We start from the raw sequence: 22,795 nt of genomic DNA on the forward strand, positions 1-22,795 counted from the left end.
GAGCGGAAGGCAGAAAAGAGATTACAGGGAGGATTTATTATAATGCGTGAATGATAAAGATTCTGTCAATTATCCCATTTATATGTTGCTTCTCATCTTTGTTTTAGTGTTAAAATCATTGGTTAAAGGTACTATCCATTGACTAATCATTTACATTATGATGTATAACCACAGTGTATATTATCATACTGAATGACGCTGATTTTGAAGGCAAAGAATCAAATACGGCCTCTCCGCAGGCCAGGGCTCCTTTACTGACACATCCCATAGATTAGTCTTTGTTCCTGTGCGGGGTGGGGGTGGAGGGTCATGCTGGAAGGTAATGATTGTGTCAGATGGGGCCCTGAACTTCAAACTCTTCCTCCCCACTGAGGAAAAGGGGAAAGCTAGGCTGACAGACCACAATGTCCCCTCAGCTCTTTCATGTCCCTGGTTAGATCCCTATATTTGACCCAGTCCTCAAGCCACAAAAGGACAGTGCAGGTCAGTGTAGACTCATAATGTCACACAGCACTGGCAGCTAGTGGTAAAATGATTGAACCTAATCCACACTGAACTACTAATATATTTTAATGCTTCTGAGTGGCTGTGAGTAAACAGCTAGTTCCTCATCCATAAATAATTAGAACAAAATTTTGCATGTAACAGGTGAAATTTCCTGTTTATAGATTATAAACATCTTGCTGACCACTCAAGCAACATTTTTAACCAAACATTCATATAATGCTACAAATAGCCACATCAGAAACACCAGTCAACATGTACGCCTTTGGACTGAGGGAGGAAGCCTGAATACATGGAAAAAACATGCAGGCGCAGGAAAGAAAGAAGGGCTCAAGCCAGGATTCAAACCAGGGACTTTTTTTTTTTGCTGTGAAGCAACAGTGCTAACAGTTATGCTACCATGCTATCCATGCTCGGACTGTTGGTTCTACATCACTAATTAGGATGGATCCAAAATTAATGACAGTAATCATAAGTAAGATATAGTATTTTTTATAGTAGTTTTTCTAAATGTAATCCAACCATTGATTACTCAGCCAATAAAAGTAATTGGCCAAATGACTCAGTTGCATAGAAATGCAGTTTCTTAGGACAAATCTTTGAAAGATTAGAATATTAAAAGTCAAAGAGATAAAAGTGTGGGTTGCTGAAGTTCATTTGTAAATTCCTAGTGCACCACTAAGTGTCTCTTCTGCTATCGATAGCACTGATATAGTTGGAGAGTTTCACCATACAGCAGAGAATGCTGCACTTTACAAGTATCTTATTTAAAATGAATTCTGCAGTCTTTTCTCTATTCAGTAGTGCAGCAAACAGAAAGAATCATGTTTCTGCTGCAGCTAATTTTGTCACAGACTGTAAGAAAATATCTTGATAGCATCCATTGTTCTTGTTCTCTAAGCGTTTGATCCACTGTTAATATTAACCCAGTTAACTAGAACTGTATAGGTGATTTATCTGTAGAAAAATGGGACAATTCTCATTTCAGTGTGAATGACTGTGGCTTCACATTTGTGGAAATACTCCAGTACAGCAAAAGAAACAACTGCATGCACAACCACAGCATGTCTTTATCCTGTCTTCCTTCTCTCACCCCAACAGGTCGCGTCAGATTTCTGCCCCTCCCTGAGCCTGGTTCTGCCGGAGGTTTCTTCCTGTTAAAAGGGAGTTTTTCCTTCCCACTGTCGCCAAAGTGCTTGCTCATAGGGGGTCATATGATTGTTGGGTTTTTCTCTGTATGTGTTATTGTAGGGTCTACCTTACAATATAAAGCACCTTGAGGCGACTGTTGTTGTGATTTGGCGCTGTGTGAATAAAATGGAATTGAACTGGTTTGAATTGAAATTTGAGCTACTAAATTTGTAAATTTGCTCTCTTACAGACAAATGATAGATTTCAATTATTATAGTAGTTTCATTTCAATGGAAAGCCAGAATATCAACCAAATATCCAGAAAAATCCTTAAAACAGTTATAAAAAGATTTGCATGTCATTGAGTGAAATAAGTGTTTGATCCCAGAGCAAAACTTGACTAAATTCGGTCTTGGGCTAATTTGGGTTGATTAGTGCTCAGTTTTGTTTTCATTCGACCAAAGCATGTTTTCCCCACCCTTCTCTGAATCATGTTCACTGGCAAACTAAAGATGGGCCTGTAGGTTGCAAGTGCTGCAAGATTTTAATTAGTTATGGTGTAGTGTGTTAACAATAGTGCAGTTGGTGATTGTCTTCAAATCATTAAGAAGCTTCCTTCTGTGTAGTGCCAGCGCCTTTGCCTTTCTGAAGTGAGATTTTGCATGGAGCTCCAAACTAAAAAATAAGCCAGTGGTACTTTTCATTTTAAATTTGTGTAGAAAATTTGCTCTGCAGACAAAAATGTATGATACCAGACTCTTGGATACTTGATGCGATTTCAGAATCACTAAATTAGGCTGGAGACAAACGATAAACAAAAAGGCTGAAAAAGTCCAGTAAAATTACACTTCCATTTTTGCCTGTCCTGAGTCCCTTCAGAGGTCAGGCAGCTAGTTTCAGACTCCCAGTGTAAATATTTCAGAAGTGCTGCCCTAAATCAAGAACATACATTGTGTACATGAATGTGGATCATCATCAGCAAGCTTGCTTGTGTTGTTCTCTGTCTCCATTTCACTCTTACACACTTTTTCTGTCTTACCACACGTCTTTCAGACAGGTGAGTGTCCATATATGAATCACTTAGCCAAACATCCCTAAACTCTCTGCCTCTTGCTTACCGTTTTGATCTTTATCAGTTTAGTCTAACCCTGTTTTGCTTCCCTTGTTTCCTCTGCATTTTCCCTTTCCTTTGGAGAGAAAAGCAGAGAGAATGGGGATGTATGGTTTCCAACACTGACTGGGTCATTGTGGTTGCCTGGCCTTCTGTCCCACTGAAGCAGAAACATGATGATTTCTATACATGGCCTGCTGTTACCATGACCTGCTTTGAAGTGGAAGAGAGAAGAAAAGAAGAGAGGCTGGGGAGAGGCGTGGAGGAGAAGAAGTGAAGTAAAATGGAGAGTAGGGAAGATTAGAACCACAGGACAGGGGAGGCACAGAGGGAGGAAAGAGAGGACAAGATAGGAGGGAATGAGAAGAGAGAAAGAGGAGGAAAGGGGGAAGGAGAAATGGAAATTCAGTAAATGGAAGGAGGACTTTAACAAAAAGAGACCACAGGGAAAAGAAGAAGAAACTGATTTGGGAGCAAAAGGAAAAATGTAGATAAGAAAAAGTGGAAAAGACAGAAGAGAAAAAGCAAAGACAGATGACAAAGAAAATATCTACATACAGGAGGATGATGAGGGGAAGGAGAGAGGAATGAAGAAAGGAGAGTAGTCAAAGATACATTTATTTATTAATTAATTACTGGACTATACAAGCTCAGATGTATTTGGTAAGATTTTTGCTGGTGTTGAACCCCAATCCAACACAACAGCTTTCACTGCTGTAAACACCTGAGATGAAACCCATCAGTAACACCAACTGAGGGACTGTTATTTCTTCCTTCCTCAGGATTGAGGTCATTTCCTCCTCCAACAGCGCTCTCTCTGTGGTATCGAGGGGGGGAGCAGTGCGTGGACAAGGTGGAGGCTCACAGTAGAAATGTGATGCGTGGCACTTCCTACTTCCTCATTATATAGTCTAAGCAGGGAGGGAAAGAGATAATTGTGGTGTAATTGCATTGTACAGTAGATGTTAATGCAGCCGGTCAGTGTAGTTAGGCTGAGGGCAGCTAGAGGGCGAGACCGCTGTGTTTTGAATAGAATGTTATGTTATGTGAAGAGCAGAGCAAGAATGGAAAATAAAGTCTGGTTATGAATCGTACAGTGGACCCGCGTATAATTGAATAACACGACAATAATGACATATCAGTCGAGTGCAGGGGGACTTGCACATGGAAAGGGGATGGAAAAAACAGCCTGTCCCCCTCAGAAAGGGCACTGTGAGTGCCAGGGCAGCTGCTTCATTTCTCTTTGTCTCTGGTGGCATGCATCTAGAGCTTGGGTGAAAACAAATGTGATATACCTGAACACTTCTCTGTAATTCGCACTGGTTAAATAAACTGATCTACCTCTGGGTCCATTGTGCTTGTTTTGTGAATAAAATCTGTTTAGTGTTTTACTCTTTTACTGTGTAAATGTTGAAAAGACCCAGCCAATGAGAAGGTTAGGAGCCTTTCTGCTGTGAGATGAAAATCACTGTCGCTCCCTTCAGCTCATCATTTGGAGAAAAGTTCAACACACAGTCTGAGCTGTTTGGCAAGTTTTGGCATCCAAAGAAAGCCAGTGGCAAGACGAAGCCCAGCTTGCTAAGCCTTATAATGACTGAAAATGTTTCCTTTACGTGGACCTCAAGCTTTTTGTTTCAAAAGTAATACTGAATGAGAACGAAACGTGACTCACAGTTTTAAAAAGATTATTTTTCAATATTACTTTAAACGAACATTTATATATTTTTTACATCTTTAGATAACAGTGATTTCCTGCATTTATGACTACTGAGATATCATTAGTCTTGAAATTCATAAGGTGCAAAAATAAATTTAAGGCATACATGTGTTTCTCTTTTCAGTGGTGGTGTTGTACGTTCAAGGCCTGGGGACAAAGGAGTGGAGAGAGGTGAGTGAGGCACGCCGGCAGCTTCAAGGTTTGTCCCAGGAAACCTGTTAGATCCACAGACTACAGTGTTTTAACTGTGCTTAGCTACACTTGTCTGAAAAAGCACAAAAATCCTGATATTTTTTGCGTCTGGTACATCTGATTACAGAATTATACTAACCTCTTTTTGTTATCATTTGTTGACACGCATGTACAGATTTCAGAGGTCTATTAAAGGTAACAAAAAGGTCAATGTTCATATTGAGAGGGAAAAGAGAATGAAATATTACAATATCTATGGATTATCTGAAAAGAGAAATAATAGCAATACCACTATCAGGAAAATTTATATCTAACTTTTTTATCATGTGCTACATTTTTTTGGCAAATCAATTAAACTCAAAATATAAGTCACAGAGTTAATGTGAGTCTGAAATGATAAATGTATGAACGCACGCAAAAACAATAATGCAGTTACTTACCTTGTTATCATATGTGCTTTATTGATTTGGTATTAATTTTAAATATCATGGTTATCCTTGAATAACATCCCTATTCCAAACACAATGGTATGTATATGCGTTACTGACATCCAGATGTTTTAAAGAATCAATATCTTTTGAATCAAGACTGAATGCAGAAATGTAGGAAGTAAACTCTGGCAGCTGCTTTTGGTTTTCAAAGTTTGCAGTCCATAAATGTAATAATCTCACGTGTCACATAAATCAAAAACATGTTCTGGCTTTCAAGACTGCATCTGCTTTCTGTGGTTTACCTACTGCTTTAGTTTATTAACCTGATTTTTAGTTTAAGATAAACAAACAAAAAACCCACCTGTTTTTAACCGAAAGGTTCTGCAAAAAATGCTGCAAATTGCAAGCTGCTAGCAATGAAAGACCCACATATTTATAGATTAAAAACAGTACAAACACAATAGGGAATAGTGGACTTGGTCTTTTTTAATTCAATTCAATTCAATTTTATTTATATAGCGCCAAATCACAACAAAAGTCGCCTCAAGGCGCTTTATATTGTACAGTAGATAGCACAATAATAAATACAGAGAAAAACCCAACAATCATATGACCCCCTATGAGCAAGCACTTTGGCGACAGTGGGAAGGAAAAACTCCCTTTTAACAGGAAGAAACCTCCGGCAGAACCAGGCTCAGGGAGGGGCGGCCATCTGCTGCGACCGGTTGGGGTGAAAGAAGGAAAACAGGCTGAATAAAACAAACTTCAAATGAAATGTCTCAAAGTACAACAATAATAATAATTTAATCAAAGGGGTGCTAAACCTTTTAATCCATCCTAGCAAACCAGTCAGATTATTATTTAGAATTTGAACATTCTCACAACTGTTTCTGCTGAGACTATTAAAATACCAGGGTCTCGCTGAGCTTTTTATTTTAAGTTTATTTAATGCATTATTTCAACTTTGAGGAGCTTAACTTGGCTGGTTTTCCATTTACAAAACTCAAAAGATGATTTCTAATGAATTACTCCCAAAAAACTCAATAAGGCTCCTTTTGAATTGGTCAACAAGCTTGAAAGGATTTATAGTGCACTTATTTTGATCTCTTGTGGCATCAAATAATGTGATATATTACTTTAATTACTCCCATACTACATTGCTAGTATGTTAAAAATAAAAACAGCCTCAGCGTGTCAGCTTCCCTGTAGTGTGTCTAAGGATAGAAGGAAATATTTAGTCTTCTCCCACCTGCCATCAGCATTGTGCATAAGGAGTAAACAATACAACTAATCCAGCAGTGCTGGTGGTGCTGAATGTCAAAATTACCACTTATATTGCCAACACTCAATTTCACCTTTTAAGAGTCAAAAATATGCACTGTAGTTAATTTCAGTCAATTCTAAATTCACTCTTTTTGGTGACAGTGTAGAGTGCACTGATGAAGGGTTTAATGCAATTATTCAACACAAAAACAAGACACAACATGAAGCAAAAATAGCAGAAATCATTTGGAAAGTATTTGTCATTCTTGGCACATTTGCAGTAACCCAAATAAACTGACATATTAAAAATGACCTGTGCAGTAAAACGAGTCCGAGACTCTGGAGCAGACGGTCCTAAAAGAGTCTGATCAGAGTGTTTTATGGCAAACAGAACGTAATAAAAAATAAGCCCTAGTGTGAAGCCCGAGCAGCCAAATATAGGAATTCATAAAGGGGAAAATCATTTGAGCTGCTTTGGGACGTTTGAGAGGAACACTGGCTGTGTAAACATATAGAAAACCTCATCTCTCATCTGTGTGTGTCCTGTATTCATCAGTGTCTTTCAGTAATCTGCACTATGTGCTATCAAAGAACATCAGGCCCACCTCTGTGGGGATCCACACACATACACACAGGTCTCAGTGAGGCTCAATTAGACATAGAGCATGGGGATGCTCTCAGCCGAGTTGTATACCCTCACACACACAACTGAGGTGAACACAATCTGAAAAGTGCTGCTCATAGTACCGATCAGTCTGAAGGAATGAAAAGATGATGTTCATTTAAAAATTACACAAATGTTGGATTGATTGCACTAAAATAATTTCAGCCATACTTTTATAGGGAACTTTTCAAACAGGAAAGTGATTCAGAGTCACCAAATGCTCTGAATATGGGTCTGTCTAATCCTGCAAGCAGGTGCTAGCTGAGAGGAAATCCTGTAGCAATCTCCTTCTGCACTACAGAGCAGCTCCATCACTGGAACTGCAGTGGACACAGATGTGACTGTCATCACAGATAGAATGACTGGAAATAATATATGCAGCATAATACTTTTGAAATCCAATGACCACTAAAGAACATTTCATACAACAAAGCTATTAAAGGCAAAACATATGACACACTCTGTGTCAAAAAGGAGGTTATGGCCCATAATTTATGAGACTGGAGAGGACGGCTTTAATCTGATCCATGTGAAACAGCTGTTTAGGGGGTTATGAACCCTCCTCCTCCTCTTCGTCTTCTTCTGAAGTCAGTGATTGGCGAGAGACCGGAAGCTCTTGCCTGCCGATTGGTGAGAGACCGGAAGTTCTCGTCTGCCTGAGTTTTAGCTAATGCCCAAGACCATGGCTCACTGTTTGAGCCCGAGCTGGGGCTCCTACCTGAGGCCCTACCACAAACCCTTACCAATCAGATAGCCAGATAGCAGGGGACAGTTTTGACACAGCCAGTTTTGACACTCTGACACCATTGGACCGCTTTCAGAGAGTTGAACCCACGCAAGGCTGAAACTCTTGGTCAGTGGGCGACTTCATGAGGGATTAATCACATCTTCAGACCAAGGCCATGTGGGCGCCTGAGGACCCCATCTTCAGGCCTACACTGCCAGGAGATCTATGAGGGCTGCGAGGTTTCCCGTCCCTGACAATTGTAGAGAGCATGATTAATTTTTTGCTTATTTTCTCAAAGTTCTCTAAAGTCCAATAAACTCTAACAGTACATTAATGGAAGAAATACATTATTAGAGTATTAATAAAATATAAAATGGATTGTTTTAGGTTTGATAATTAGATTTAGATGTACAGGTTTGTGTACTAATAATTATAACTAATTGTCCTTTTGTTGTTCTTTTTATCAAATATCCAACTATCTGTTCCTATCTCTGGGGGTCAGTGTTTGCAGCTTGACTCACAGCGAGTGACTAAAACATTTTCTGTCATACTTGTTGTGGCGATATACCTTCTCAAACTTCACAGTGATATAGCTAAGAAAATGTTAGGTTGCTTGGAGTGATGGAGCAATAATCCTATAACAGATTTAGAAACTGTGTAGGATAAACTCTCAAGCCTCCATCAGAGCAAAGACGTCACAGATAGGAAATATCATAAGCTGCTTCTTGCTTCTGTGAGAAGATAAAAGTTTATCTGGGAGCATCCTAAACTTTATTTCCCTCCCTGCCTCTCTATTTTAACACTGAGCCAAACTTTCACATTCACATGGTTTGAATGCGAATGTATTTTCCGCTTCTCTGAACTGACGGAAGAGGAAAAAAACTGTCTTTGGTTGGATTGCAGCCACCGTTGAATATGCTTCCAGGTCCCTCTCTGTTGGCTGTGTCCTTCACTCGCAGCCTTCTTGCTGTCTGTTGGTGTGCAAATGGAAGCAAGCATCCTTCTTGTGACACGTGTATTGTCACCAGCTTGTTGTGTGTGGGCTGTTTGAACACACTGGCAGATTTGGCTTCAGGCAATTCTTGATGCAATTAGCAGAAATCTAATTCTCTCACTAATGAGGAGAAAGAAATAATTACAACTCTGCCAGAAAGAAACTATCAGGTTTGTGGGGAACAGAGAAGAATGGAAAAGTTCCTAAACAAAAAGAGAAGCCAGAGAGAGATAAAGACAAAGAGAGTACATTACACTGCCACACTGGTCGCATTCTGCGCAAAAAGGTGAAGCCGCTACAGCTCCGTACCATTTACACCAGCACTCAGGGTATGCTGCAGCTTTCTCCTGAATTATTGGTGTTGCTGCTCAGACAAAGCCTTCACATCAGTGCTGGTAGGGGAGGAGAAAAAGTCAAAACCAGAAGTCGAGAAAGTTTTAGAAAGCCTCATCTTTTCAAATCACTGCAAAAGTGAATCGTGAGCTTCTGTACTGATATATCACTACACTGGCAGTACAAACTGACACAAGCATGCACCACCGCCCAAAACAACACCAAACAGCAGCTTGCATTAACAATAATGACATCACTGTTATTATATGGCACCATTCACCATGGCCTCATTACTGTTACTTGTCTGCACTGCTTGTCAGTGCTGGGCTTGTTACCCCTTAAAAGAGTTGTCATTTTTGTTTTTTCTTTGCTCATTTAAAAAATAATGTGACTTTGCATTTTCAGGTTTTTTTAAATACTGTGCCAGTCTCCAGCTTCTGTTTTTGTGAAAAACACAAAATTGGCCTGAGGCATAAGCTATCTCAACAGCTGCTTAGAGACTTGTAGCCCCCCCCCCCGATTAATTATTGAAATTCATTTATTATTCATTTCAATAATCAAGGTCTTTGTATTCAGAACAAAGACAAATACCTAAAGCTGACATAGTTGAATGAATTACAAGAAAAACAAGAATCTCAGTACAAGAGGCAACATTTTAAGTTAAGAATATTGACATAGCTAGAATCATTTACGTTTATTTAAATTCACCTATTATGGTACTCACCTTCAGTATGATCATGGTGGCTCATGCTGACTTTGCTCTATTCGCCTTGCTCTGTGTGAAAATTTGCCTTCGTGTTGCAAGTCATTTCTTACTTTCATTCCAAAACCCCTTTTCAGTCTAGCCTCTATCTTTTCTCACTGGTGTTCTCCTTGTGAGGTATTGGTGAAATGCATAAATGCAGATAAAGTAGTGATGGCTCTCATTCTAGAAAAGGCTCTGGATGTTTTGTAGCATGATGCGATAGCTCTGTTTCTCTTACTTTTCTCTTGCAGTCTGACTTTCTTCTCTGTAACTAGCGTCACTGTGGGTTTTCTGGCCTTTTTGGGACATTGGATCACCTGTACTGATTTGTACTGATTTATAGGCACCCTCTCAGCATAACACAGCTGCTAGGTCCTCTTATTGTAGGGGCAAATTTCACATTCTCTTTGTCATCTGTCACTATCTATTCCTTACAAGTTGCTAATAGTTTTGAGCTCACACTTCCTGGTTTGAACCCCTTCCTTTGTGGAGTTTGCATGTTTTCCTGTTTGAGTTTCTTCTATGTACTCTGGCTTCATAAAGACATACATGCTAGGTCAATTGGTTATTTCAAATGGGTCATTCTGGACTTAAATATATGAAATAAAGCACTATGTAGATGTATGTTTAGAAATGTGACTTGTAGTCTAAAGTGTTTTGAGTGGTCAGCGAAGAGTGTCACATAAATACAAACTGTTAAATGGGTTTACAGTATTGTGAGATTGGGCAACAAGTTTTACACAAGACTAAGTTGTAGACGTCAACATCTCCACACAGGGAGAGCTGAGGGGCTCGTTCTTACAGAACCAGCATCAGAATACTTTATTATTTCAAAGGGGGGATTTGCTTTGCTACAGATGGTCAATTAAAATATAAATACAAAAGTAGTGTCCTCAGGAAGGACACAGGTGGTAATGATTTCCTGTGGCATTATGTGGTGCATTGTGCCTGTTTAATATTGACTATAACTTGGACACCATCCTCCTTTTTATTAAACCTGTCAGAGACTCAAACTCCTGCTCTTAGTCTTCTTGATTTATTATTATTTTTATTAAGTTTTCATCTAAGTTTAAATGTCAGACAGTATTTAATTGATAATTTTGCATATTTGGAGTGGGAAGTATTTCCAGATCATGTTCTCCCTAACAGCTTGATGAAGTAGTGTTGTTTTACTGTAATATATTATTGAACTGGACACTTCTGTCTCTGCTCTCTAGCTTCCTTAGCCTGACTGTAAGCCCAAGCTATTCCCCGTGGAGTCACACAGCCTTAACATTCATTAAAAGGAAAAGAAAAAAATCCCATCTCATTTTTTACTGACAGTTTGTGTCCACATTGTGACTGTTTCATGCATTATTGGATCCCTGATCTGTTGGGAAAAACTCACTTTTTCTTATTGAGACTGTCTCCGTGTCCTGCTTTCTCTCTGTCTACCACTGCTTCCACTTTTAGATGGTTCATTACTGATGCAGCTCACTGAAATAGACAGAAAATCTGCCCTGATTGCCTCCATGCTGCTGTTTTCCTGTTCACGCTATTTCTGTTAGGAGGGGTATAGAGACACACACTGACAAAAATGCAATGTAACAGACTGCCTTGTGCTCAGAAACCACCAAGCTACACTGTTCAATAGCACTGAAAAGAAGGAGCCCTCTGAGATTACTTGATGCTTCTCTACTCCAGTGTTGCATTGTGTTTGACTGAACATGATGCAACCCTTTGAGGAACAGAAGGACGTATCCATTTTAATACGGGGTTGACTTGCCAATTACTTTATAACAGTCTGGTGTTGGTTGCTCACAGACTCATACCTTACTTTACGTCGATAAGTAAAGTAAAAATGTCACTTAACCTTACGTGATCCCCAAGATGATGAAATAGAAGTAAAATAAGATACCTCAAAATTAACAAAGCACAACAGAATTTTAATAAAATGTTAAAATGAAAAAGAAAGTGACTCTTTGCCAGATTGATACATTGCATTATAAAGAGGAACTGAATGTGGCATGAAAGATTTCCTGTATCTGTCCTTGTGACAGCGGAGCTGAATCAGTCCATTAAGTTCTGTGACCTTCCTCTCCATTACCTCAAGTGTTCAATTTGAAGCCAGTCACAAAACCAGCCTTTTTGATTAGTCCTTTCAGTCTTGTTGGTGTCATTAGCTCTCATGCTGTTTCCCCAGCAGACCATAGCAAAGTGCACTGTTCTTGCCACAGACAGAAAATGTGCTGCACACATCAATGGATTTCAGCTTCATCTGGACCTAGAGCCCATTCATCAACTTTTTGTATACGACTTCTCTGTTGGTCAGTCGATTTAATTCAGCATCCTTTGTCCAGTATATACACTATCCCTCCTCTGCACGTGTCCAAACCATATCAGCCTTGCCTCTCTAACTTTGTCTCCAACCAAACCGCTCAACCCGAGCCGTCCCTCTGATATACACATTTCTAGTCTTGTCCATTGTCCAACCAAAGTATTTAAATGTAATCTTATTTTATCAAACAGCATGTATAGAATCACTGCTAAAAAGCATAAAACTGCTTCCATAGTTTGCTGTTCAAAGAGTAAGGTTGTACCTCTACTTTCACTACATTTCATAGTTTTACAACATTACAGGTCTATTAATGTCTAAATTCATAGTCTGGGTCCTTCCAGTAGAACACTGAAAATGCTCAATCATTTTTTGAATACAATAAGCTTAGACAAACCTGCTACAATATATAGATATGTCTGCAACTACTCAGCTACATTGTTGCGATCACCCACTGTGTGCATGCTTTAGTCCAAGTGTGATTGGCACATATGTTTTACCCTCAATTGACTCTCTGGTAGTGAGGTTTTTATAGTTTTCTATATAGTTCTAGTTCTATACAGTGTTCTTTTCTGTGGGTGCCATTTCTCTGTCTTATAATGTCCCTGGTGTTTTCCAGAATGCAATTCATGGCATAAAACCATCCACTGTGATGACCAAAACTTCTTTTCTTTGTTTTCTATACTGAAACTGTATAATCTGAACCTGATATTATGATGTCATAAACAAGACTTAAGCTAGAGAGAACTATACATTGTCAATATTTCACTATTAGCTTCTGACTATGAAAATCACTTTAAAGAGCAGTAGCACAGAATACTGTGGAAAATGTGTGTCAAGTGCAGCTCACAGGAGCTCTCCCTCCAAGTCACAGGGACAATATATTAACAGAGTATATTTTATTTTTATGACCACACACCTGCCTTTAAGTGTGTTCTTTCTGGAGAGTAAAGGCTGTTTTACTTTATGTTAAATCCAAGCTTAAGAAGAAGGCAGGTGTATGTTTTGTGTTCTGTGGTTATTCATAGAAGATCGGTAGATATTTAAGTTATCGAGAACATAGATATCTAATTTACTCTTTCCTTTGCAGCAGTGATTGTGGAGGACCAGATGAGTCAAACACATAAAGCACTTTGTGATTAAATAACTATTGAATTGTGCAATAACATTAATTAATTAGTATATTTGTTACGCCCCAGCTCTGCTAGGCGACAGGGGAGGTAACATAAATGAGCCCAGAGACAGGAGGGTGAGATATAAAAGAAAAACAAAAGGTTTATTACCACAACTGAAAACCGTTAGTGAAACGACTCACTAGGCAATGAGGTGATTTAAACAAACAAAAAAACTCATATATTCAAATAACACAAGAACACTAGTAGAACACTAATCATCTTGCAGGCAGCAACTCAAAAACAGAGGTTCAGCGGCGTCATTGGTCCGCTCTGTTCGAGGATCCCGCAGCAGCCAGTGGTGTATGTGGACTGGCACACTCCGATCTGCATGCAGTTGGGCGGGCATAGGTCCCTGGCCAGCCAATCACCTGTGAGTCCTGGCACGCTTGAATTTCCATGCAGGAAGGCGGGCCCACATGAGGCCAGGGGCCGTAACAATATTCATTTTAAAAATCCTAAAAATCCTTTACATTGATTTTTCTCTTAATCTGGACGTAGTGTTTTCAGTGGGAGAAACATTTCGTCACTCATCGTGACTAATGTGACTGAAAACACTACGTCCAGATGAACAGTATCAACTTTTTGGGAAGTCATAATATCATAAAGAGAAGTTATAAATAAATATTTTTTTTAAGTATTTTATAACTAAATAAGTATTTTAAAACAACTATTAATCTGTTGATAAATACTTTAAATTGAGTTACTTAATTATTTACAAAAAAATTCAATAAAAAATTCAATTCAAAACTTGAATTAGGAATAGAGAATCAGTTCCACGCCTCCTTTTATTTGGGGTGATAGCATTGTATTGCTAAGACCTGTTAAAGAAGAGTTTGTGTTTGCTTCATACTTACTGTCTATATATGAAGAGGCACTCCAGTGACATGGAGCCCTGATCCTCTCAGTGTGCACAGGTGGACTCAACCTGACCACCTGCTGAAAGTAGTGTGCCAACACTAGTGTCACTGCATGTAGCCCTAATCTTTGAGTCATGTTAGCTTGTGAGCATATTGGTCCCTCTAGTATTAGCTAGCTGTGATTAAGCTAACGCTGTCTGTAAACACATATAAAGGTTGGACGAGCTAGTACTATTGGAACTACCAGCAAGCCCTGTTATATTCATACATAGTGTTAGAGCAGTGGCAGCAACCTTACCTGTAAAACTGAAACGCTGTCTGTAAACACAGTCTCATCAGTCAAGATGTTGCCACTTAACTTTATGATACTTGAGAGTTAAAAGAATGAAGATGATAACGATAACTGTCAGTCCCATCAAGACGAGAAAGGACACTATTGATTGAACAGTCAACACGCTGTTGCAGCGCTATTTCAACATAAATGGAAAATTTTATGAAAGAAAAAGAAAAATATTTATCTTAGATTGTGAAGGAAATTTTGAAAACGTAAAGGACATGATTATAATTATATATAATTTTATTGTTTTCATAATAACATGCAACATTTGTCTAAATGGATGAAATACTTATGTTGCACCAGCTTCTACAGTTTATTCCTCTTTATTATTGGATACCTCAGGGGTGCAGCTGTTGAATATGTTGAATAGTCTCTCATACACAAAGTCAGCAGCCTCGGTGCTACCCTTAAGCATTTCTGCTCTACTCAACATATCTCTACTAACTAGTTATCTCTCCAGTACTTCAAAGGACTCCACTTGCTTTGACAGTAAATGTAACTGCTACTGACTGTTCACTTGTGTAAGGTCTCGAAGGAGTACCCTATCTTCATTTATAGCACATATTACTGTTAGGAATTTAAGCCTACCTACTTACAGTTCAGAGCTCACAGAGCAATGGTGGTTTGCAAAGGTAGGTAGGTTGGTGCAAAGGGAGAAGCTGTCTGTCATACCCAGCTAAATTTAATTTAGATGTCCCAGTTTCATCCCAGGGTCCACACATGATGTGCCCATCGTGGGAGGTGGAAACTGGTGGGTTTCTCTCCAGTCACCCATGACCATGTGTAGAACTACTGTAGGTGGGTGTGACGAACAGATGGTCCCCGTATTATGTGGAATTTTAGTTTTTCACATTTAAATTAAACAATAAGCTACAGAAATTCTGCAAATTCTGAAAACATTGTAAGAATCAGGTAAGTGAGAGTAGATCAAATGCAGATGTTTATTCCTTTGAACAGGAAAAAAATAATAATTTTAACTTTTGCAATAACATCTGCCAAGAACTGTAAGGAGGAAGACAATCAAAAAATGTGAATAATAATTCATTTACATTTTTCCATAGTTTTTGAAGGTTTCAGGGAGTAAACGTGTCTGAATTAATATTTCTAATAAATGTTTATCTATCTATTTATCTTGGCTTTGCAATATTAAGTGCCTTGAGGCAAGTGTTGTGGTGATCTGATGCTATTTAAATAAAATTGAATTGAACTGAATGATCTTTTTCATTACGAAGGGCAAGCTGTCATACTACACGAAGCATCTGTGAAGGTTTATTGCTTTGTGTTTGCACATAATTAACAAATTTGATAAATTCAACATGTTAATTTAAAAAAAAAACAACCTGGTGTCACATGACTGTACAGGTTCTGCAAGACCAGTGGACTTATCTTGCTGCTTAGAAAATACTCCCACTGGGTTATGAAAAAAGGTCCATGACTCCAGACATAAAAAGGAAATAGCTGGGCCGATTTAAATTTGGCCTGGACCGAACACACCCAGTGCATTAAGATTGCTTCCCTCGGAATCTGGCATTTGTTCTCAAAGTTAACTATATCAAACTAACCCAGCTTTTATGCTGAGGTTTAACGTTTACATTTACAGGTGAAGGGGCCACAGCGTTCAAGTTTAAATGTGGTGCATCAGGACACAACCATAGCCTGAGGGACCTGTGCACTCAAAATTTGTCATATTTTCAATATCCAAACCAACCAGAATTGCTTACAGAGGTGCTGCACTGCACGTGGAAACAACCTTAAAACGGAAAGCAGCTGAATTTTAATTACATTTTTTTATTCATGGAACACTTTGATTATAACTCTTGAATCATGGTTTGCGTATTTATAAAAAACGGATGCTGTGACGTCTCATCTAGAAACCAAAAATAGTTTGAACATAATGTGGCAAAGAGCCTCCAAACTGCAAAATATCCATATAGCTAAGATCTACAGGTACCTTTTTCCTCCCACACAAAATATTTGTATAAATTGGCAAAGAGCCTCCAAACTACAAAAAGTAAAACACACCTAAAAATGGCTTCTCTTGTATATGTGCCCATAAACATTTGTTTAAAAAGTTGCTAATCATATAACCTCAAAATAGATTGTTCTGTAATAAACTGTACTTATTCTGTACTTTTACTGAGTGTATTAATGTTATCATGCATGTAATTTTATGGATAACATACTAAGACCACAAACAAATCCATTAGGAAAAAAGATATACAGCTAACAGTTACTAATCACTGATTTCTATAAAGTAATAAATATAAAGTTCACATCTGTCCAAAGCTACTGCACAAACTCATCAATGCAAGATTTCAGTGCCAAAGACACACCAAACTTTGCTTACAGCACACTTAACAGTACACACTTTCTGCTTTTAAGAGGGTGTAGATGGCTTTTTTCACTTCAGCCTTTAAGTATAGGTAAGTGGACTTAAAAGTAAATGACTAACTGTACAAATATCTAGGTTAGATCGCATTGTGTATATTCAGAAATTTCTTAAGAGAGTCGTCTTGTTTTTTAACTGGCTGTATGGATTCTGCTGGTCTGCACCAACAGCAGCTGTGTTGCAATTTGGCAGCACTTTAGTGACAGCTCACAGACAAACACATCCATTTCCACGCCATTTTCTTTCACGGTAATAAAACCATTGCAAGTGGCAGATATTTTGACTTCTCACAGCAGGAAAAGGACTAGTGCTAAGACATCTAAGTGGAGTCCAGCTGTTACTTCTCTTAATTGTACCTTTTCTCAACATGTCAAAGTGTCTTCTGTGAGAAAGAAAAATTGGCTTTCTTTTTTTTGTTGCAGCTCTCCATCCTCTAATGCTAAGAATTTTAATTTAGAAAATCTAAGAAATAAAATGCAACATAAAGTATGTATATATATATATATATGTATATATAGGTGCGGTGACTCCCACTAGGTGCGGTGACTCCCAAGCTAGGCGAGTGGCTCCAGCAGATCCCGGGAACAACATCGGAGATCTCTGTCCAGAAGAGCGCAGTCCTGGGAACAGCTAAGATACTGCGCAGGACCCTCAAGCTCCCAGGCCTCTGGTAGAGGACCCGAGCTTGAAGGATAAACCGCCCGCAGGGGCGTGCTGGGTGTTTTTTATATATACATATATGTATATATATATGGAAAAGTGGAAGCTTTTGTAACCATTTATAAAATATGGAGGTACTTGTGTTGTTTTATTATTTCTGGCCAGTGAGCTGTATGGTCTTCCAGCATGCTGCATGTCACTGTTGGATCAAAAACTTGTGATGCAAGAGTTAGATAAGAGATCTACCCAGACACCCACACCCTCCTCACTCTGTCCCCATTTGAATCCAATGGGAATATGATGAAATATGTCCTATCCCGCCTTTTTATACATGTCGAGCCTCTTCCACTGAAGCTTGAGAGAACAGTTGGGACTATGCTTTATGGAGCAGTGGAACTGCAGCTTCCACTGCTGGGTGTTTTGGCAGCTGTCTGCGGTGTAGTAAAAGGAAGGTGGTAGGAAGTTTTTTTGCTTTCCATGACAGGAACCCACTCCTTCAGGTTCACCCCACTTCGACACTGCAGGGAGGACGAGGTTGTCTTTCTGTCTCTAAAGTTGATGTGTAGACTTCACAGCATGTCAGTGCATTAACACACTCATTTTTTTCACATGTGCATGAATGACCTGGATAACAAGTACAGGGGGCAATGCTTCTCTAGTATACATAAATAAGACAAATAAGGTGTTGATTCACTTAGCCTAAGTGCATTTCTTAGAAGCGACATATAAATTCTTTAACTCCATTCATCCTACAAACATAATGGATGTGACAAAAGCTCGTAGTAAGGGAGGCCTACTCAACAGCTGTGATATCCTCTCCATGTCCCCTGTGGCGTTTTGCATGTTTAGAAGAAACAAATCTGTGAGAGGAAAAATATCTTTCAACCAGTAAGCTGACCATTTTCATAAAGCCTTCTAACATATGCAATACGGCTGTGTTGTTAATCTCAGCCTGTCTTTGTGAGTTTGATGGAAATGCAGATTTACTGTACGGGCTCACTTTCATGGTCGTCAGAGTTAAGCTGGATGATTTACATTAGCAACCACTGCATGTTTTTCTTGGCCTTCATGCATTAATTAAAGTGCAATTTGTGGTGTGTTTTCACGTGGTTGAATAAGTTAGTTGTGTTGCTTTGCAGTGCAGACACAACTTTGCAGTACATTTTGCACATGATTTCATCTTAGTTAACATCACTTTTGCTAAATCTGAAGTGTTTATAAAAAGATGATGATTTGCTTTCAGGGGAAAGCTCTTTTATCTACAGCTGTGCCAGATATTTGAATTTTGTTGTATATTTGTCTTTAACATATTTTACTTGTTCAGACTGATCTAGTAATAGGCTAGGTTTCTAGCCTCAGTAACTAGTAACCTAACTAATTACTGTTTCTATCGTTACAACGCTGTTACCGTTACTAACAAGAAAATGCGGTTTATTACTATTTTCTAACACACATACAGTTGAACCTGTCTTCAGCTTACCGGGAAGGCAAGGCAGGAGAAACAATTACACAAGTGCTGCTGATTGGCTGAGAAAGAATAAAGTAAACTAATCACATGACCAATTTAAGATGACATAGCAACAAGATGCTATGTCAGCCCAAGACAAACCTGATTCTCAAATTTTGTGTTTAGAGTGTGGACTTCAAACTATATACCACTTTTTAAATTGTAGTGATAGCCCACGTCAAACTAGAGTTAAGATAAAAACTATACACAATGTTTTTTACTGAATGAATCGTTATGTTTACTGCAGGAAGAAACGGTAAAAATGGTATCGTCTAAGGAAAGTGCTCGAAAGCACTCTCCGCTTACGAGCAAAAACCAAAACCAAAAAACCCCACCCTTTCCTATTGGTGGAAAAATGTACCATGTCGACCAATCCAAAAATTATATGGCAATATGGTGTTTGGGAAGAGGGGGAAGTTTTAGGAGTTACGGCGACGAGAGAGCGAAAGAAAGAGGGGGAGCGAGTTTTGAGATGTGAAAGATTTGTGACGTTTAGCGTGTTTGGAATGAGTAGTTTACTGTGTGTTGTGTTGTGTAATTAGTCTGTAGTGTAGTCGATAATTTTGTTTTGTGTCTCAGAACAATGAGGTGACTGCTGAATGTCACAGGTGCTGCCAAAAAGCCAACAAAGGCAGAATACGGTGTAAACGCTGTCTCCAGGTGGAAAACAGGAGGAGTGATACACCTCCTACTTTCAGTACTTTCAGGCCTGCAGGTATCAGGCTGTGATTTGCTCCTTCATCTTATAGTGGACAGAAACTATTTTTTGGAGTGGCACAAATAATTTGTGTGTCATCTTATTTGATGCAGAACACCAGATTATTCTGTAAATAGTTTGAAATGGTTATAAAAAACAATGACTTGGCAGCATTTTTAGGTAAATAGCTGCAAATAACTTTGTTGTCTGCAAAACTTCTGCATAGGTTTTTTTTTAAAATTTGCAATTTATATTTGCATTTCAAGTTATGAAATATGATTCATTAAACATGTTTGTGGTTGTTACAGTAAAAAATACAACTTTTTTCTACTCAAATTTGATGTTTTTTGTCTGATTTTAGATCAATATGTCAAAATGACAAAATAACAGTAAATTCGGACATGTGAGGTTGTGCTGTGTTAAAGTGAATTGTTAAATGTTGTCATTTTTATGCTTACCATCTCTACATTGTTTCAAACTATAGGATCAAAGACATTCCTTTGTCTGACCACCTCTCCAGCCAATTTGGTGCCGGGGGAGGCTGACGTGGTTTTATTAGGCACATCTTATCTGAAAGATCTGTTTCTTGTGTTGTAAGCTTCCTGCTTTTGTGATCCTTTTGGTGAGCAGGAGGTCACACACACACACACACACACGCACACACACATGCACACACGCACACACACACACACACACACACACACACAGACACACACACACACACACACAGACACACACACACACACACACACACAGACACACACACAGACACACACACACACACACGTGCACACACACATACACACAGTGCCTTGTCTTTTGCAACGGTTTTACGGTGGGAGGTGCTTGTGTTGTGTTGTGTATTGTAACTGTTTGTCAATAAAAGGCTACGAGGAGGGCTGCTGGTTCTGACCAAGCTTCCCTCGTTAGCGAGTAAAAGACCGGTTGAAGATGTTCTGTCTTGTTTTCGTTCTTCATGAGGAATAAGTCTCTAAACTAGTGGGGCCTGTGGAAACACAGACTCAACATGCTGAAAAGAATGATATGAGCCCCTCTGGACCACAGAGGGTTAAACATTTTTTTAAAGTAATGCAATAGTTACTTTTCCTAGTAATTAGTTACTTATTGTAACTCAGTTAATATTTTGAAGAAGTAACTGTAATTAATTACTTTTTCAAGTAACTTGCCCAGCACTGCTTGTCAGTTGACGCTCAAGTAGGGGAGACCGGGGATAGTTGTAACGTGGGTCAGTTGTAACACTTCCAATTTCTCCAATCAGGGCTAAGTTTCAAATGATGTGACTCATCCTGTGCATGCCCAATTCAGTTCTGCTATCACATGTGAAAAATCAGCACATTTTGTCAAACACAGACAATTTAACACTAAAAAAGTAATTTGTATGCCAAAAAGTAAGTTTTTCTACTTTATTTCAATTTCTAATAGCATTATCTGCTTTGCAGTTAAACTCATCAATCTTAAATTATGTTATTTGTATGTCTATGGGGATATATTCTGTGTAGGTCTTTAGTTCTAATGTTTTAGCCGTTGGCTGTAATCTTAGCTAGTTCATGGTTATAGGAGTCTGGGTCAGTTGTAACAGCAACAGTCTGGGTTAGTTGTAACAATAATGCAGATGTTACAACTTACCACACTATTACTTTAACTTATATTAAACAAGTTGGGGCAACGACATCAGCAGAGAGAGGTTCACTGGTCACCTTTGTATATGCGGTTAATGCCATTGGCAACACAACCACTGTTTGTGTTCCCACGCATACATTATGCAGACCACAGTGTCAGAGATGGACCAGTAGGAAGTACTGGTAGTGGAAATAAATCAGGATGGGTGCAAGAAACAGACTTCCTCATCTTTCTGAAGCACTTTGCAAACCACACCAAGGTCAGCCATGATAAAAAGTAATGGAATTGCGATGCTGGTGCACAACTACATTTTTTCAGCTTCATTGTTATGTTCAAAAGTTGGTGCAAGAGTTGTAGGTTATAATGCCCACTGAGCCAATGAGGCCAAACTCAAGGAAGACCAACCAAAATTAATGAAATATTTAGTTGCAGAAAATTCCATAATTTGTCTTTTTTGGGGGGTTAGAATATGTTCAAAAGCTAGATTTCTGCATTCTGTCACACACACACACACAGCTACATAAATGGCTCTAAGTGCATTCATGTGTTGATTAAAAAAGATTACATGTTAATGTTTTGTCAGTGCCCTTATTTCATTGTGTTACATTTCACCCCAGGATATGTTACAACTAACCCAGACTATGGGGTTAATTGTAACATTTCACTCTCTGTGTTTGAGACCATACCATGCGATGAGTAATTGTGCTGCAGAGAAAATAGCTGCACTATTTAATAGCAGAGACATGTAAATACTTTACATTTTGAATCCACTACCTTAAAAGAGCTCCAAGGTACAGACAGAAATGTCAAAAATGTTACAACTATCCCCGGTCTCCCCTACAGCGTTCACTCATAGGAAAAAGCTAGCAAAACAGGCACTGCAACAAATCATCAGTGTTTCTCATTCTCTTTTTTCACTTGTTTACTGAAAGTGCTTTCCCTGTCACTTGACTTTGTTGTCCTCTATGTCTCTCTTGTCTGTGTCTTTCCTCTAGTTTGGCCGGACAGAAGTGATCGATAACACACTGAACCCTGACTTTGTTAGGAAGTTTGTCCTTGATTTCTTCTTTGAAGAAAAGCAGAACCTTCGCTTTGATGTGTAAGTAGGAATGTCTCTGTCTTTTCCTTCTACAATGCCACTGTCTGTTTTCCTTTGTTATAACAGGGACTGAATCAACCCTACTATTAGTTTGGCCTTCTGACTCATACCCACTAGATTTAGAAGCCTGCAGTCATTTAATGACTCATCAAATTGTTAAGCGATAGATCAGTGATTTGGCAGGGTAAAAAGTTTTACATGCATTTGGGTGACAGCCTTCTTCACACATTTGACAATTATTATTAAAAGTTTTATTATCACTGTCTGACTATTTACAAACAGTTAATAAAATAAATAAATAAATAAA

The 22,795-nt window shown here is 38.7% G+C and overlaps 1 protein-coding gene across 5 annotated transcripts in view; it reads left to right on the forward strand.

Annotated features, from left to right (window-relative positions):
- LOC100712465 (copine-9) overlaps positions 1–22,795 on the forward strand; it is a 223,350-nt gene that overhangs the window by 19,388 nt on the left and 181,167 nt on the right. For 4 of the 5 annotated variants that reach the window (XM_025907541.1, XM_025907540.1, XM_019358580.2 and 1 more), the window contains exons 3-4: positions 4,588–4,634; positions 22,385–22,488. In XM_025907541.1, coding sequence (XP_025763326.1) covers positions 4,588–4,634; positions 22,385–22,488 — 151 coding nt within the window. Of the gene's footprint in view, positions 1–4,587; positions 4,663–22,384; positions 22,489–22,795 lie in introns of those variants that run through there. The other variant, XM_025907542.1, reaches the window with a different exon arrangement.

Source organism: Oreochromis niloticus, linkage group LG5 (assembly GCF_001858045.2).
Source record: "Oreochromis niloticus isolate F11D_XX linkage group LG5, O_niloticus_UMD_NMBU, whole genome shotgun sequence".
NCBI classification, from domain to species: Eukaryota; Metazoa; Chordata; class Actinopteri; order Cichliformes; family Cichlidae; genus Oreochromis; species Oreochromis niloticus.